Genomic DNA, 20,277 nt, shown 5'->3' with positions numbered 1-20,277 from the left:
CCCTTCTGAGTAAGCTGGAGATGCAGTTTAAGATTTATGAGTTATAAACGGGAAATGATGACGTTATTTGAGTTATTTTAGGTCAATGAAATAAGCTTGTTAATAAACAAGCAATATATTTCACTTTTCAAACAGAAATATGGCGCAATATAAATACTGTGGATCATCATCATGCATCCCCACCTTGTTGGCCTCATTGCATGGTCACGTTATCTGTTGTTCTTCTTCTTTCTTTTACCACTTTTAGTACCATAGTATGAAAATATTATGATCAGTCTTTATAGACGTACACAATCAATAATACTGACAATGGATCTGAGTTGTTTGGCACAAATCACTGATAGCTATTTTCAATTGTCGATCCTTGGTGGAGAAGAACACGAACAATGTCTCGAAATCCTGCATCATCGCAGTCAACATCGTCATCGATCGTTAGTCAAGGCGGTGATAAAAATGATGTCAAATTAATTCGTCAAATGACTCTGATTGATTGTATTTCGATAGTGATTGGTATAATCATCGGTGGAGGGATCTTCATATCCCCTAAAGGTATTGGTTTTTCTACAATTTATAATGGGTAGTTTGGATTGAGGTGATTTTTTTATAAACCTCGTGGGTTTTATTAGATGATGATGATGATGATGATGAACACTATTTGTATAGCGCCATGTATCTGTCAAAGATATTCAGGCGCATTTCGGAGGAGCCAGCCCAAAGAGCCAGCCAATCTGGGTCGCCAAGAAGGGCGCACACACAGAACTGTGACTCGCAGGTCTCTCCTGCGGGATAGTGAAGTCATAATTATACATCTCATGGACATGTTATTATTGGATTCAAGCAGAGCTACTTTGGATAAAATAACACCAAAACCAAATTTTTAAAAAAGTAGATAAAAAGCTATAATGTTGTCGATGATGATGTCATCACGATTTGGAATTGAATTTGCTTTTATTCCGACATGCAGGGACGCTCGAAATAGACTGGATTTTTTTTTCGATTTTAAAACTTCACACATCTACAGAACTATATACAATCGTTCATAAATTATAGGTTGGAATGTTCATTTCAAATGCTAATCATAATTTCTTGAAAATCAGATCGTGTGTCAGTGGCGTACAGATGGGGGCTTGAGGGCGCTTGACCCCCCCCCCCAATTTTTCACGACCAAGAGGGAAAAGAGAAGGAAAGAGAGAAGGGTGAAATAAGATACTATTATCTGAATGTTATGTCAAAATCTATCACACAATTAAAAGTATTAAACTGTCAAAATGTATGCTCGATCGCAGCTTTTAAAAAATTTTCTCCGATACGCTGTCTGGCCCCCTCAAAAATGTTGGCTCTTACACAACTGACTTATAAGCGTCGTTCAAACAAGACATTCCATTAAACATGTGTTATCAAGACATCATTTATACTATCCAATGTGAATGATTGGCAATGATTTTGTATTATTTTTCTGTGAAAAAATGAATACGGATATGAATTAAATTTAAACACCTCTGCTTCTTGATTATTCCAACACGCAGGTGTGTTGGTGAATACTGGTAGCACTGGATGGGCATTGGTGGTATGGGTGTTATGTGGAGTATTCTCTATGTTTGGAGGACTATGCTATGCTGAGCTTGGGACAACATTCAAAGTATCTGGAGGAGACTTCTCTTTTATCCTGGACGCTTTTGGACCAGTCCCTGCTTTTGTGAGAATATGGACTCGAATAGTGGCTGTTAGGACAGGTTCAAGGGCTATCAACTCGGTTTCGTTCGCGTATTATGTTCTTTTACCTTTCTACATGGGATGTGAAGTTCCATTTGCTGTGACCAGACTCATAGGGGCCGCTCTCCTTCGTAAGTAATCTATTTTCTTTATGAAGATCCTTAGTTTGAAGAGGCATACTTTGCATATTTCCGACTATCATTCTGTCTTTAAAACAACTTCTTGTACCAGGAGCGGAGGAACGTATTTTCGCGGGGGGGGGGGGGGGGGGCGAGGGGTTAAGGGCACTTATCTGTTAAAATGGGCATTTGTCAGGGAAAAGACACATTGACGAGCCCCGGGTCTTCGTTTGTCATTCCACTTTTCGATATTTCTGATATTCTGAAAATAATAGGATTTAAACCAAAAAAAATCTAACAAACCTAACACTGAAAATTTGATCAAAATCGGACTAGGAATAACAAAGTTATGGCATTTTAAAGGTTTCCATTATTCCGATGAAACAGTTCTAGACATATCTTCATTAATATTCAATGAGCAAATTGATGATTTCATAATTATATGAAATTAGGATTATTAATTTTTTTCTACCAAGAATTGTAAAAATGGATTGACAACTGATTTAGTGCATTGGATATTCATTGCTGCAACTTATTCCATTATAAGGAAACATATTATTCACACATGTATTAAAAAAAAACTGAACAAATGTGATTTCATGCATTAACATAAGAAAAAGGAAAGTGGGATGTGACATCATTTACCCAACCAATGAATATTCATGAGACGTGCATATAACTATTTTCACACAATATCGCTAAAATTTAAAATTCAATAACTTTGTTATTTGTTATCCGATTTTGATGAAATTTTCAGCATTTTACTTTGGGAATTTTACTCTATTTATTTAAATATAAGCATTTTTATCTATTTTTGTTTAATTGTATTGTGCATTTTTTATGTAATTTTTATTGAATAGTGGAAAATAAGTAAATTAAATTGATTTTAGAGCTAACATAGGAACTACTATAAGTTCCTAGATACTTTTATAAGTTCCTAGATACTTTTCAGTTTCTAAATTCAAACCAATATGGATTCAGGAAAGGGCATTCTACTGATCAGGCTTTAATACAAATATACGATAAAATTACAAATGCAATGACAAATAAAGAACACATAATAGGAGTATTCATAGACCTAAGCAAAGCATTCGACACTCTTGACCACCAGATTTTACTTTAAAAAATTGAAAATTATGGAATTCGGGGAATCACACTATCATGGTTTGAGAGTTATTTGTCTGATAGAAAACAATATGTCACTCACAATAACATTTCTTCTAATTTTCAGACAATAAAATGCGGAGTTCCACAAGGATCGATCCTTGGCCCCCTACTTTTCCTTATATATATTAATTATTTGACTACTGTAACGCCTTTATTATCATTTGTATTATTTGCCGATGACAAAAACATTTTTTTTTTCAAACACTAGCTTAGAAACTTTAGTAGATACATTTAATCGTGAATTACCTAAACTATCTTTATGGTTTAAATGTAATAGGCTCTCACTTAATATAGACAAAACAAACTTTATGTATTTTAAGCATACAAGTTCACATATTACTGAGTTTCCATACGACATAAGCATAGATAATATTCCACTCAAAAGGAAAAAAAGAAACAAAGTTTTTAGGTGTCACAATAGATGAAAATTTAAATTGGAATGAACATATACGTTGTATAACTACTAACATCTCCAGAAACGTAGGTGTACTTTACAAAATGAAAAACATAATTCCTCATACTACACTCGTTTTACTATACAATTCATTGATATTGCCGTATATATCGTACTGCAATATAGTTTGGGAAACGTGTGCAAAAACTAAAATTAATACAATATACTTATTACAAAAAAAAGCAATTCGAATTTGTACTAATTCGCAATATTTATCACACACAAATCCATTATTCCATAAACTAAAGACTCTAACTATTTTTGACATAAATTCATTTCAAAGCTTACTGCTTATGTTCAAATACGTAAATAACATGCTCCCACCTTCATTTCACAATTTTTATACTATGAACACATCTATCCATTCATACCCTACGCGGAACTCTTCTAATTTCCATTCAATCAACCCCAAATTGCTTATTGCGCAGAGATCCATAAGACACCATGGTCCTGATTTGTGGAACTCTCTACCAGAATCTATAAAAAGATCCACGTCTCTTTACTCATTTAAGGCAAACGTTAAATCTATGTTGATATCAGAATATTTGAAGTAAAATTTCTGTGTCGATGTGTCATCATTAAAGCATCATCATCATCCTCTCCATCGCCTTCATCTTCACCATTTCACCGTCATCTTCATCCTTATCATCTCCATCTTCATTGCTCAAATTACATTACTGCTGTTTTTCATAAAATGTACTGTATATCGATTCTGCTGTATTAATGTATTATATTAATCAATGAGTTTTAAGCTGGGGGTTGTCATTTTTTCAAGCAATCTGCTTATGATGACAATCCTTCTCCTGCAAATTGTAAATGTTAACTAATTTGGTATGAGATCAGTTTTGTTTGTAATGATAATTTTAGTACATTTATTTATGATTCATGCCAAAAAAGTTCTCAATATACTATGTTTGTTATGTTATGGAAAATGTATTATATACGAATGATGTAATTGCAGAAGTAAACAATAAAATAAAATAAAATGAAATCAAACATATATTTTACCATCAAATTATGATAAGCCTGATCTAGCTGTGTGTTTCGTGGTAGGGCCTACTGTAAGTCCAGCAAAGCCTCTTTGAAGGGATTTCAAAAAAAATTATATGAAACATATATTTGGGCATTATCCATTCCGCGAGAGAGAAGTTTGGAAACCGAAGTTTAACGTACATCTCGGCAAAATAAATATTGCAACTGCGAAGCGCGAGCCGGAAAATTTTGATTTTCCAACCCGAATGAAGCGCCTTTTTTGTTTTCATGATCAGGTTGTCAGCATCGCTAAAAAAAATTAATGAAAAATAAAATCAAGAGTAAAATAATTTCTGCAAATTATTTTTTATTACGGAAAGGTTTCGAGGGGCTATGGTTTCAAAATGAGGTCACTGGAGCGTGTCAACTTAAGGATAACAATGTGCCCCTTCGTTGTACAAAGACTATTCTCTTTCTTCTATACGACGTGTCTTGTCAGAGTCAGTGGTGAATCCGGGGGGGGGTGGCACATCTGGCCTGTGCCTCCTTAAGAGGCACAAAATAAATTTTTGCTAGTCCAAAAAATAATCATGGGAAGTGAATGGCATCGATTTGGTAGTGAAGACCTTTTTCTGGTTGTCAAAATTTTCCTGTACGAATGCCCCTCCCCCATTTTGGAAAATCCTGAATCTGCCCTTAATTAATAGTGAAGCGGGTAGTTGGGCAAAAAGTAGGAGGGCCTAATTTTACTACCCCGTGAAGGCATTTAGATTGGATGCTAAATGCCCGATTGATTTCTTTGTTTTCTCTGTTATTTTCCCCCTATTACAGTGGCGATAAGGTAAGGTGGTATAATGTTTCTCTAATTTTTTTCTTCCAGTTTTAATCGTTATCATCAACTCTCTAAGTGTTCCACTGACGCGCAAGATCCAAGTTGCAACATCGGCCTGTAAAGTGTTGGGTCTTATCGTAATTATTGTTGCTGGTTTTTACCAACTTGTAAAAGGTGGGAACTTTGTTATACACTGGCGTACAGATGGGGGCGCTTGGGGCCATGGACCCCCAAATTTTCAACAACTAAAAACAAAGGAGAAGTAAGGGAAGGAAAAGAGGTGAAATGTGATTATTTTCAGAATAATTTGTCGAAATGCAACACGAAATCAGATTTTTATATTTAAACAAATCTATTTTTCTCATTGGTATTTCTTATTTTTGCCACATACACCATGGTTGAGCCCCTCAATGATTTAGCCTCACTACGCCACTGTGGTAATATGAGAAACCAACCCCCGGACTACCGACAAAATCAACCATTAGGCTATGTAGAAAAATAGCTACTAGTATTCAAAAGAAAGAAAGAGAGAAGAAGGAGGACGGAAAGCCACGAGGATCAAACCTCTCAAAAACGACAAAAAAAATCCTTCTATGAGCTAATTTGAATATATTGAAACAATTATTAACACTCTTGAGAAGAACCATGACCAGAACGAAACATTTTCAGACAGTATGTATATTTTTTAAGAAACTTGAAAATGAAATATTGGACGTGTATGTGATTATACCTGTACATCGATCTCACTTCCCTACATGCAGGTAATACATCGAATATAGACACTGCTTTTGTTGAAGGGTCTATAAAATGGAAGACAATACCTCTAGCTTTCTACTCTGGACTTTATGCTTACTCGGGATGGTAAGTGTTTCAAATTATTCGGTTTATTCGTTTGTATATTAAAGTATTCTTTATTGAGTATTATTTATTTGGTGGAATGTTTCATAACACCCCTAATTTGATTTTCCAATATTCCAGCATGACTTTTAAAAAACACCCCTTAAATAAATGAATAAATCAACGAATAAATTAATTCAAGGCTGAATACATTAACATCCTTTAAACCAAATGACCATGGAGATCGAATGGCAAGTAAAAAAAGTGAATAATGAATGCAAGTATGATGAATAAGTGAAATAATAAACTAATGGATAGTGCAGATTAAATTATTAAGAAAATAAAGGATCAATTCATTATCACAGAAATCTATTTCTCCTGAGAGCAAAATAAGAGCTATGTTTTAAATAATAATACTATACAAATGTTTTTTCATAGGGAATTTCTTCCTTCGATTAGTGAAGAAATCATCAATCCAGGAAGGTGAGAAACACATATTTTGCAGTTGTGTAATATATTAAACGCAGAATAATTAGAATAGTCTTGTGTGGCACATTCATCATAATAGGAAATGTATTCTCTATTTCAAAACGTGTTACTTACCTGATTGCAGTAACACAGATTTTGAGCGGTTTTAATTCGTTACTTGGTCATATTTGACTGTTTTCTCGTCTCACTTAATTAGAACACAGTCATTACAAACTGAAATATGCTAAGAAGTGAAACGAGACATAAAATACTGACCTAATTTAGACCTAACCATACCACCTTGTTTGTTTTAGAATAAATACACCGCACTTACAAATAGGTCTGTTTTACACTTCTCATTTACATCAAATATACCGTTTTTTAATTTTTATTGTCTCACCCACCAGAGGTGAATGCGAGACTTAGGGATCCAAATGTGGTCCGTTGTCCGTCCGTCACAAACCTGTAATAACACATAACTCCACAACCGTAAGTCGCTTTTCAACCAAACTTGGATGGTAGATGGATTTGGGGAACATGCACGTTATGCTGCAGTCGGAGGTCACATGGTAAGGTCAAAGATCATTTTCAGGTCAACGTTAAAGTTTACATACAAGACTTTCTTATGACACCTAACTCCGCAACCATAAGTCACCGTGACTTTTCAACCAAACTTGGATGGTGGATGGACTTGGGGGACCTGCATCTTATGCTGCAGTCGGAGGTCACATGATAAGGTCAAAGGTCATTTTTAGGTCAACGTTAAAGTTTACATGCAAGACTCTCTTGACACCTAACTTCGCAATCGTAAGTCACTTTTCAATGAAACTTGGATGGTGGATGGACTTGAGGGACCTGCATGTTAGACTGCAATCGGAGATCACGTGGTAAGGTCAAAGGTCATTTTTAGGTCAACGTTAAAGTTTACATGCAAGACTCCCTTATGACACCTAACTCCGCAACTGTTCGCCACTTTTCAACCAAACTTGGATGGTAGATGGACTTGGGGGACCTGCATGTTATGCTGCAGTCGGAGGTCACATGGTAAGGTCAAAGGTCATTTTCAGGTCAACATTAAAGTTTACGTGCAAGGCTCTTGTGAAAAGTGTTATCATCCCAGTCATTTTACAATGAAGTTTTAATAAATTCTGTTCGTGCCCTCGCAAATCACGATATTTCTGCTTATTTTCATAAGTGGGCGAGACACAAAATCGCTTTTGCCTTGTGGTTACCATAAGGATAACTTTTTAAACGGATCTTTGTTTTTTGTTCTAAACCTAAGAATGCCAAGAAAAATATCTAAAATAGTGACATTGAGAATAGAATGATGCAGTTTAATCAACTGTAAGTACTTTTTATTACTGAACAACTATGTTTTTTTTCTTTACAGGACAATTCCTTTGGCGATTATAATATCTGTCATCTTCGTCACCATCATTTACGTTCTCGCCAACATTGCTTACTTCACTGTGCTTAACTCGGCTGAACTCCTTGCTTCCAGCGCAGTTGCACTGGTTAGCCCTTTTCACTAGTTCGTTCAGTTGTTATTGCAGTAACATATTAATTTATTTCTCTGGTGTTTGTAATTATTTATGAACTATATTATCATAAAACGTTGGCCGGGAATCAACTCACAAACTAAGTTGTCATTAGTACATCACCAGGTGTGTTTAAAGCCAAGAGCTATGATACTAGCATAGATCCCAGGAATTCTATTGATTTTGAGTTCAAGACAGTCAAAGGTAAAGTCACCACCTTCCATTTTCTTGCTTGCCAAAAATAACTCAGTTTTCCGCGTTACAGGCGGGTGCATTATGTGCTCCCCTTAGCGACATTCTTGTTTACATTGAGGTCTAGCGGCTTGAGATTGACAATGGGAATAGTTTGTTGACATATAATATGAAGATTCACAAGAAACTCCATAGTTTATTTCTTTCAGATTAAGACTATTTCATACCCTGTTGCATAGATTAACTGGATTTTTTTCACGGTAAAATGGACATAAATTGATATAAATGAACGAACAAAACAAAATTACATGCTTGTTCATCTGTTTAGCTTGCTCAGTATGAAGTTTACCACCATTAAATAAAAAATGGTGAGATCATTCCAATAATTTCGTTTTCCTCAGGACTTTGGTCAACGTGTTTTTGGAAGCTGGTCATGGATTCTTAGTGCTGTAGTTGCCATCTCTATAGCAGGCAACTTGAACGGTGGATCAATAACTTTTGCCAGGTAAGAGCAAGCTAATGAATTTGTTTTGTTTTTAAATATGTTGAAGACATAGTATTTTATCCATAGTTGTATTGAGTATGACGGTCATTCTTACAGTCAAGTTCACGCAGCAAAAGATTTGCTTCAAATGAAATGAGAAAAGGCAAACTCGAAGAACGCTGATAATTTCGCATACATCAGATAATTTTATAAAAGATGGATGTAAAATAAGAAAGTCATGACGTTTGAAAGCTTCCTTTTATTTTACAAATCATGCACAAAATATGCACATCCTGGTATGCAAATGAGAGAACGGATGACGTCACATAATTACTTATTCTGTGCTTTTTATTATATAAAGACTGAAATTTCTTCATTTTTTATCTCATTATAAAGTGAAACACAATCTGATTCTGCCTTAAAAATGCAGGATTGCCATTGTTACATATCACTTTTTGTGCATGTAACTCTTCTGTGAAAATAAGCGAAAGATTGAAATTATATAAAGTGATTTTCTTATTTTACGTCCGATTTCCATAAAACTGCCAGCAATATGCTTGATGGATTTGTGTCTTTTCTAGTGAAAAAATCCACCTTTTTGCTGGGACGAACATCTCCATTAAAGCCAATGTTAATATTTGTAAAAGTTAACTTTTGAGTAATTGTCAGATAAACATGAACGTTAAAAAATCGTAACAAAAACTTTTCACGAATTATCTATTATAATCTCCGATGGTAAACATTCTGCTATGTAATCACTAAACTTGAATAATATTTGGAATGTCTTTATTTTTATATTGTTAGCATTTTCGGTTTCGATTCTTGATCGCTTTGTCAACTTCCTTTTTGCTTATGATAAGGTCTTTAAAAAATAACTACAATTTACTTGAAATCATTCTTAGAACAGATTTGAAGGTAAATCGAGCTCTATATAGATAGCTTGACCGAAACAAATAAGATTGAAAAACCTGACATCAGGCTGACAAAGTTGCCAAAACTAAGAATGCAGTAAATGTGATGCATGCGAATTGTATATTCGTTCTCTTTTGTCCCCCTTAGAGTATTATTAGTAGCATCTCGTGAAGGACACATCCCAAAGGTTCTCTCGATGGTACATATAAATCAGAAGACACCACTTCCAGCCGCTGCAGGCCTGGTAAGTCGAGATAATGTATATATATCAATACATTTTAAGTGTTGATGAGAGGACATCACTCCCTGTCGCCTAAACATAGCAGCGTAAAATAAAGAAATACATTTAATCTATATCAAATGTATATAGATCAATAAATTGTTTACACAGATCAGAAATATAATCTGGTAAGTAAAGGGTATCTCCATGATAAGTATAAATCAGAAGACACATCTCCCACCATTTCATGTCATGAAACAAGATCAGAAGATAAACTACAAGTCTGATAAGTCAAGGGTATTTCAGCCTAGATCAGAAGAGACCCTTCATACCACTACAGACCTGGTAAATCAAGGACATAGATCAGAAGAATCAACTCCATAACATTACAGGCCTGATAAGTCAAGTGTATTTCAGTGGTATACATAGATCAGAAGACACCCCTCCACGCCACTTCAGACCTGGTAAGTCAAGGGTATATTTCAGTGGTACACATAAATCAGAAGACACCCCCATAACACTATACAGACCTGATAAGTCAAGGGTATATTCCAGTGGTGTATACATAGATCAGAAGACACAACTCCATAACATTGCAGACCTGATAAGTCAAGGGTATTTCAGTGGTGTATACATAGATAAAAAGAGACCCTCCACACCACTACAGACCTGGTAAGTTAATGGTATATTTCAGTGGTGTACATAGATCAGAAGACAACCCTCCACGCCACTACAGACCTGGTAAGTTAATGGGTATTTCAGAGGTACACATAAATCAGAAGAAACCCCTCCATAACACTATACAAGCCTGATAAGTCAAGGGTATATTTCAGTGGTGTACATAGATCAGAAGACACAACTCCATAACATTGCAGACCTGATAAGTCAAGGGTATTTCAGTGGTGTATACATAGATAAAAAGAGACTCTCCACACCACTACAGACCTGGTAAGTTAATTGTATATTTCAGTGGTGTACATAGATCAGAAGACAACCCTCCACGCCACTACAGACCTGGTAAGTTAATGGGTATTTCAGAGGTACACATAAATCAGAAGAAACCCCTCCATAACACTATACAAGCCTGATAAGTCAAGGGTATTTCAGTGGTAAACGTAGATCAGAAGAGACACTCCACACCACTACAGACCTGGTAAGTCAAGGGTATATTTCAGTGGTATACATAGATCAGAAGACACAACTCAATAACATTACAGGCCTGGTAAGTCAAGGGTATATTTCAGTTGTATACATAGATCAGAAGAGACCCCTCCACGCCACCACAGACCTGGTAAGTTAATGGGTATTTCAGAGGTACACATAGATTAGAAGACACCTCATTTTTGGAGTTGTGTTGTATTCGAAACTTTTTCTGCAGGGGTCACAGATCAGATAAGTAAATTAAGCAGGGAGAACTCGATGGTAAAAATCATATCAATTGAATTCTGCTGTAAGTGGAACTACAAAAGGATTAGAGATCCATGTTTTAAGCAGCATTTTATTATGTAGGAGGCGACATTAAAGATAGATCCCTGTCAGCACATCTGATAGGCACCCCACACCACTGTCACATACAGATATAGTTAATAAATGGTACACCAGAATGATAATGAAAATAAAAACGTCAGTCTGCTGCTCCAAAATATGGCAATTTAAGATCATTTCCTAGATATACCCCCACTATGGTGCTGCAGGGAGAGACGTTTACACACAACGCACTGGCTTCAGTCATCGGCCCGGGATGGACTCTAAAACGATCTATGGATCGACGGACAGACGCGTTACCGACTGAGCCAAAAACGCTCTTGCATGTAGTTTCTAGTTCCCCGCTGCCTTCTCCGTATACAGAAAATGTGCTTTCTAAAGTATCACGCCAGAATGTATTGTCTTGAATGTGTCTTTTAATTGATGAAGTTGAAAAAAATCGCATGAACAAAGCATTATGCAATCACATTAAGTTATCGTCACATCCGATGAGAACGTTAACATATTGACATGAAAATCAATGGGAATTGGGAAACATAACCATCTCCCCCTCTCCCCCCTTTTTTATAATAATGTATACATTCCCATTTCTTTTGAAAAGGAATTTGTCACTTGCATCACTAAAATTTACTGTCTCCGTCTTCTTTCATTTGTGAAATAATTGATCGATTTGGACTATAGACGAAATTGATGTGTGCCATACTTCGACTGAATTGAATTTGATGGAGCAAAAAAAGGTTTACATTTCTTTGAATGCGTATTTTAACAACTAAAATAAATGTTATCTTTATTTTTTCAAAGCTACCCATCTCAATCATAATGTTGATAAGCGGGGATGTCAGTAGTTTGATCAACTACACTGGTTTTGCCGGCTGGTTCTTTACTGCTTTAGCCTGTGCAGTCATCCCGTATTATAGATGGAAGTATCCTAACCTGAAACGTCCCTTTAAGGTACTGTATGTCGCATACATTCGTAATTCCGAAGGTTCGTTATTCCGAAGGTTCGTAATTCCGAAGGTTCGTTAGTCCGAAAACGAAATGCGGTTCGTAATTCCGAAGGTTCGTTAGTTCGAAAACGAAGTGAGGTTCGTAATTCCGAAGGTTCGTTAATCCGAAAACGAAATGAGGTTCGTAATTCCGAAGGTTCGTTAGTCCGAAAACGAAATGATTAACGAACCTTATTTCGTTTTCGGACTTACGAACCTTCGAAACAGCGAACCTTATTTCGTTTTCGGATTAACGAATCTTCGGAACATCGAACCTTATTTCGTTTTCGGATTAACGAACCTTCGGAATAACGCCTCAAATGTTCGGATTAATGAACCCTTTTACGTTTTCGGATTAACGAACATCGAGGTATAGGCAATTTACGTGTTTCGGAATTACGAACCTTCGGAATTACAAAGTGTAACCACTGTATGTAGGTCCACCTGTCAATTTGGTTAATTCGTTTATTAATCACGGAGCGAAAATCAAAAGGATGCTGAGGATATTTTATTATTTTTAAATGGAAGTATTATTGGGCGTTGTGATGATCGTATATTTGGGATGTGAGATGAGGGCGTGGTTATGTATGTGCAAACAGTGTAATGGGAATATTGGGAGAGTGTGAATATGTCGGGGTGGGTGTTAGGCCTACGCAACGTCTGCTACTGAAAGTTCTTCAGTCATATTTTACCCAGGGTAGATACGAAAGCTATTCTCCCAGCGGGCCCTGCTTGACACGGTAATCTTCATGTCTCTTGCTAAATTTTCAAAATTATTTTCAAGATAAATACCGGAAAACATTAATAGATTTAATTTGTTTTGAAGTGGTTAAATACAGTGACCGGATTGGTGTTACGCAGTTTGTAAGTTAAGAACGACTGGTGTACCTTGCTTACACGCTAAATAATCACCAATGAACATTTAATGGTGAATATCATTTACCACAGGATCACCAGTTGTTCTTAAAGTCACTCATGAATGGATGGTCCAGTTGTATTTTTTTGTATTTTATTATATGAAATTAGATTTATTCAAATATTTTCTACCAAGAACACCATCAGCCCACCTAATGAATATTCATGACGATGTGCATTATAACTGTTTTCACAAAATATTGACAAACTTTAAAATTCAATAACTTCGTTATTTCTTATCCGTTTTTGATGAGTTTTTCAGCATTTGCTCTGTGAATTTACTCTATTTATTTAGATATTTACGAACAGCTTTATAAAATGGCTCAGGTATTGTATCTTACCCCCCCCCCTCCTTCAGATTTGATATCGCTGTAGTAGGCCTACTTTCTATACAATGCTTATTCATATTAATCGAATATATATTTGGGAGGTCCAATTTTTATTAATATCCAAACAGGTTCCTCTTGTGATACCAATCATCTTTGTGTGCTGTGCATTGTTCCTGGTTGGTATGTCAATCTACAGCAGTCCTGTAGATTGTGGAATAGGTTTAGCCATTACTCTTCTAGGGATACCAGTCTACTATGTGGGCGTGGCTTGGAAGAATAAACCAAAATGGTTCAAAAATGGAATGGGTAAGTATAATCCAATCGTGTTGCATAGAGAGAGTGTGACCCGGCTTGTACTGAGATGAAATGGGTAACAGCATATGCAAACAGATATAAATTTTAGAGAAAAAAAGTGAGTGAAATCGTTGACTCTTTCATTTGATATCAACTGGGTTGTGTATTTAGTATTTTACAAAACTAAGCAAAAATATTCAGAGTCACAGTCATAGCTTTCTTTCTTTTGTCTTCCGAATATGTAACCCAGGGAACTCCCGCCCGCTACGCGGGCGGGAGCCAGGACCTTACGTGTTAAGGCAGGCTCACCTGACAAGCCTGAAGTATGGTCAAAATAATTCTCCGAATAAATAGTTAAAACAGAAATCAAGCGCTTACCACGGTTATATGGATGAAGATCTAACGAGTGGCAGTTTCCTGACATCTGGGCACAAACTGGAACCTCAAAAAAAACCGAAAAGTTCTCTCCTTCTAACCCAGTCGCGATCGGCCATTTTGTTACGATTCATAACAAAAACGGCCGATCGAGACGGGGGTAGGAGAGAACTCTTCGTTTTTTTGAGGTTCCTGTTTGTGCCCAGATGTCAGGAAACTGCCACTCGTTAGACCTTCATCCATATAATCGTGATTTCTGTTTTAACTATTTATTCAGAGAATTATTTTGACCATACTTCACGCTTGTCAGGTGAGTATGCCAAATTACACGTAAGGTCCTGTTCCCTGGGTTACCGAATATGATACTTTTATTTGTTCTGCTGTAGATTTTTTTTCATCAATATTTTGTCCAATTCTATTTGATCTTTGAGTGGACATATGACCTTTAAATTACAATTTGAGATTCTAAACAATGATATCCCTTCATGAACTTAGTTTGTGCATGACTGAGTTTTTACCGAACGTATAAACGTCTGCATATGGGACCGTCCACAGGATGTGACTAGAGTGCTCGAACCTACATCACTTCTACACTTCCTCCAGATTGGATACAGGCGCACGCCCCAACGTCAAGTCGTGAATATTCTTTTTGTTTTTTCTCCAGATAACCTGACAGTTTTCTTGCAGCAGGTAGTGATGGTTGTTCCACAGGACGGCGATGATGAAATGAAGGAAAAACTTCAATTTAAGGCTGAATAATTGGGCCTAAGAGTGCTGAAAAACACACAAAAATGAATGGAAGATGAGCTCACACCCATCAGAGACGTCCTGTAGTTAACTAGTTATTAATTTATGTTTATTAAAGAAATAATCTTTTTTCTCTTGTTTTTATTTTGTATAAAAAAATAATTAATAAAATACACGAAAATACATGAAAATCAATAATTATTTGCAACGGTGGATTGCCCATTTCAGTGACATTTGAAAAGGGTTACTGGTCTTCTAAGGGGTATTGATTAAAAGAAAATAACTTAATGATGTAAGATTTAAAATGAAATCAAATCATTAAAATAGTGATTGAAAAAAAACAAGAAACCTAACAAACCCGGACAAAATAATATGTAATGCAACTATTAACCATGATCCCTGACAATAAGGACTAAATCATTAAAGAAATGTTTTACCGGTGATACAAATTTTGAAAACCATGTCAACGCTTTGTGCAAGTCAGCCCCGGTGTACATGTATTTGCTATTGTCCAAGGCAAGCAACCTGTCTTCTGTATACTTTAGCTAAAGCAGTTGTTGTTTAATAATAAGCCCTGACACCGGATTGCACTCAGGATTAGGACATGAGTTTGGTTGAGATGATATAACAGTTTTTTTTAATGATATTTTCTATCAATTTAGACACGAACGGTAGTATTGTGATTGGTTTTTAATTGCCCAGATTCGATTCATCTCCCTTTATTGTGTAATGGTATTTTTTCGACTTTCCATTTATCAGGTACTTTTCCATCCTCAATCGACTCATTCATTGGATATAATTATGATGGATGGGAAAAGTTAATTAGCACAAGATTTTGAAATATAAGTTGATATACCATCAGTATCCAATTGATATTTTTATTGTTGTTTTTAAGTGTTTTAATTCTTTTAGGGCTTCTATATTAAGTATACAAAAAAAATCTCTGACATGATGCACTGGGGAAGAATCTGTGATAAAATCGCCACATATTACCATTACTATACTAGCAAAATGTAAATTGAACTCGTTTGCTATACCTCCCAGAAGAGCATACAGGAATAATAGACCTAACATTGTCATTTGGAATAAACGATTTTCAGAACCGACCGCGAATGGCTGCTATTAGGATTATGAATTAGTTTTCATACATCTCCTTTGCTGTTCTGTTTTCTGAAGATACTTTGTTTCTCAAGTGCCTTTACTCTTTCTTTAGGTTATCATATTCACATGATTTAGCCTTGGTTTTACATTGTCTCTCTGTATCATCAAATTGTATGAGATTCGTTTAACCCCGGGAAATGTTTACTTCTCACACTTTTAATTTGTAGAGGCATATGTCTTCCCATTTTATCAACTGCATCGTAACATCAAAAGTTCTTTGTATATTTGATTCCTGTCTTGGTCATTATGTAATTCGTAAAATCCTGTATGTTGATGTTTCTAAATTTCTTAAAAGTTACATATCTTCCATTTGAATTTACAACACTAGATTTTCAAATTAATAAACTCATGGAATGATCGCTCAAACCATTATCTATGGTATCAAAAGTTTTATTCTTACCAATGTAATTTTTTTGTTTTGCATCAAGTAGTTTTTATTTGACAACTTCAATTCATATACAATATAACAAATAAAATCTCATCTCTTTATAAATTAATAGTTACTTTGAAAACTCATAAATTTAGCACATTTTTCCTTAAATGTTACAATAAAACACTATCTTCAAATACATAGGCCTAATTATAAATAATAATGCAAATACATTAAATTCAACATACATTCAATATTAAAAAAAATGAAAAATATTTTTTCTAAATACACAAGAATAAATCATTAATAATACCTAAACGAATTGATGCATCAGCATATATTTTCATAACCCCCATCACCTCGGCCTCTTTACTCAGATATTTCACATCATAAAAAATTAATCTCAGGCCTAGACCCTACCCACCCCCCTCCCTAAAACACCCCACCCCCTATTCAGTGGACGACTGGCTCTGGGTTCCTATTGATGGTCTAATATTTAAAGGTCAAGTCCATAACAGAAAATGTTGATTTGAATTTATAGAGAAAAATCAAACCAGCATAACGCTGAAAAATTCATCAAAATCGGATGTAAAATAAGAAAGATATGGCATTTTAAAGTTTTGATTATTCTTCACAAAACAGTGATATGCACAACTCAGCTAGTGTCATGCAAATGAGTCAGTCGATGATGTCTACTACTCACTATTTCTTTTGTTTTTTCATTGTTTGAATACAAATTTGACAATAAAGAACAAGTTGACCGAACCATTATAGTTATTTAACAATCCCAATTCCACATGTTCAGGGAGGAATTAATTGTTATTTCACTTGACAATGAGGAGAAAATTAGAATATTTCATATTTAATATAATAAAATACAAAAGAAATAGTGAGTGGATAACGTCATCAGACTCCTCGTTTGGATACCGACCAGGATGTGCATGTAACTGCTTTGTGAAATTAAGCGAAAATTTAAAATGTCATAACTATTTATTTTACATCCGATTTTGATAAAATTTTCAGTGTTATGCTTGTTGGATTTTTCTCTTTTTATTCAAATCAACTTTTTGTTGGGGTTGACTTGTCAAGATTTCCCATGAGAGAAATGGATTGTAAGAGTCTCCCTTCTTGTTGTTGCCAGTGTAATTTTCGTTAGGGTGTTTTTATTGTATTCTCTCAAATCAAAATATACACACTCATATTCTATAAACAAGTTGTACAAATTATTTGAAACATGACTAAATAGAATATACAATAGATCCATATCCCATTATTATACTTAAAACTTCAAAGATACTAGAAATTAATTCTGATGCGTTTCAACAATTACAAAACGAAATATTAACAAGATGTATATGACAAGAGAGAAAAAAACAATTATAAAAAGGTGATATAATTAGTAATATTTCGGTCACATTTCGGTCACGGCGGCCGTACTGCGAGTCGAAAACAGTCGTTTTATTCATTTTTATTCAAACGAACTAAATGTAGCTGGTACAAAAATGTTAAAACGGCTGTTTTCGACTCGCCGTAGGGCAAAATGTGACCGAGGTATAAACATGATACGATTAATGAGGAAGAATTATCTACAACACATGCATGATCTAATAAAGTATAAGAGTTGCTTTTATGAATATAAGTGGCAATACCTTCACTGTATCGATTTCTGTTATGAATAGTCATCACTTTATTTGGAACGTGTATTTCCCTATACACTACAACCCAATATACTTCAATTCAATGCAAATATAATAAACGTATTGTTGATAATAAAAAAAAGTTTTATTTAATCTATGTTATCCCTTTACTGCCAATTTGTCCTATTTACCGAGGTAATGTCTTATAATGATCAGTGGCGGACCGTGACCCCGAGGAGACAAAGCAATGGGGGGGGGGGCACGGCATTATTCACAAACAATGCAGTGCCCCCCCCCCCATGCTTTATATCCTCCGGGTCACGGTCCGCTACTGAGATAAATGATTATCTCTTATAATGAATTTTTCTGTATCTCTCTATTTCAACATGTTCAAAATCATCAGAAATACAAATATCATATATACGATAAGGTAATTATTGGACATATTCCATCAATAAACGGTGTTGATTCATCATAATAAACACTAAATGGGACACTCATATGAAATGTAGACCCTGTGATTGCAAGAAGTATAAAAGTCATTTTATTACTAATAACATTAGAATGTTATGCAGGGCCCGCTGGTAGAGCAGATTCCTAAGTTGCTACACAACACAGGAAACTGCCTATATTCACACCAGATACCTAAAGTTTCGTATATAACAACACAAATAATTTACAAGAAGAATAGAAATTAGAATATAGGTATAATACCGAATGAGACAATGCAAATTGGGGTGGGGTATAGCGTATAGGAAGTATGCCCAAATTGCATGGACTTGAATTTTTCATTTTATATGCAATATGCACACGAAGGGCTACAAAGAACCCTAGTTTAGAAATTTAAAAAGCCCTCGTACCTTTTGTTGCACATTGTCACAGGCAGACATTCTTTGTAAAAAGTTATAGTATCTGAAGGATCAGGACATTTGGTTGTACTTAATATCTGCACTGAAAAAGGAGGTGGATTTTTTCCCCCGTGGGCACGGACGGACAACATAACAATTAATAAATAAGATTATTCGCATCAATTAATTTCGTATAGCATTTCATTCACCCATCGTGTATTGACAAACAAAATTTCCGAAATATTTTGCGATAATGAATTATGAATAAGTCAATAATCTCCGTCTGTAACATATTGGGCACCCCAAAACGGTCAAATCCTAGTACGGTATAGAACATAATATTTGAAAATATAATTATAGAAACTTGAGATAACAGTTCAAAACCTGAAAACATTTTTCCACAAAATAGGAAAATCTTAATAACTGGGGCCTGATACACATATTCTTAACCGATCTAAGCCGATGTATATATATATATATATATATATATATATAAGAGCAGGGACCTATACATTGCGAGGTGTTTCTATTATATATTTGAGAGGATCATGCTATATAATAATAGATCCCGGGGGGGGGGGGGGCACTTCCATTCACGAGTGGATACCATGCGCGACCATGGGGTCTCGAAAAGCACCCTAGACACGTAATTTCCATATTCTGAAAATGCACCCCTTAACAAGTGTAGGCGTGTGAAACCCTACCCTTAACAAGTATTGGAAACAAAACGATACACTTGGCAAATATTCCCTGAAATAAACCCCTAAACAAGTACAGGAATGTTTTATTGTTACGGGTCCTTCGGTCGTCGGCTTTAACTTGTTTGGTTTAGTACGACCCCAGCTTAAACTACGGTAAAAACTGAAAACTAAGGTTAGTCTGATTTCTGCCATTGACTTTAACACAGGGCAAAAACTCTGGTAAAAATAACCTGAGTATTCTCAGGTAAAAAGTTTTATGCAACAGGCCCCAGGTATCTGAAGTACAAGAGAAACAAGTGACCGATAGCGTACAAACAAATTTGCGGTATATGCATGATATACATGTATATACATATATTTATATCCACCTGTTAAACTATTATTTTCATTTCACATCACATGCATTCATACAATTTAGTAATGAATTGCAATACTAGTGACGGGGGGGGGGGGGGGGTGTACCAAAGCTAAAGACACTAGGCCTGTGTGCAGCAACATGATTGACGTGCAGATTTTTCAAT

At 35.4% G+C, this 20,277-nt stretch overlaps 1 protein-coding gene across 1 annotated transcript; it reads left to right on the top strand.

Annotated features, from left to right (window-relative positions):
• Positions 1–167: 167 nt before the first annotated feature.
• Positions 168–15,667, top strand: LOC121410557 (cystine/glutamate transporter-like). The gene is made up of 11 exons (XM_041602725.1): positions 168–549; positions 1,527–1,844; positions 5,306–5,431; positions 6,019–6,118; positions 6,533–6,577; positions 7,953–8,076; positions 8,694–8,797; positions 9,836–9,932; positions 12,195–12,344; positions 13,752–13,929; positions 14,957–15,667. Exons 1-11 carry the CDS (start codon positions 387–389, stop codon positions 15,049–15,051), a joined length of 1,500 nt encoding a protein of 499 aa, XP_041458659.1. The 5' UTR covers positions 168–386; the 3' UTR covers positions 15,052–15,667.
• The last annotated feature ends 4,610 nt before the right edge of the window (positions 15,668–20,277 follow it).

Source organism: Lytechinus variegatus, chromosome 3 (genome assembly GCF_018143015.1).
Source record: "Lytechinus variegatus isolate NC3 chromosome 3, Lvar_3.0, whole genome shotgun sequence".
Lineage (NCBI taxonomy): Eukaryota > Metazoa > Echinodermata > Echinoidea > Temnopleuroida > Toxopneustidae > Lytechinus > Lytechinus variegatus.
Note: the sequence above shows the minus strand (reverse complement) of the source record. Positions and strands in the feature narration are given on the sequence as shown.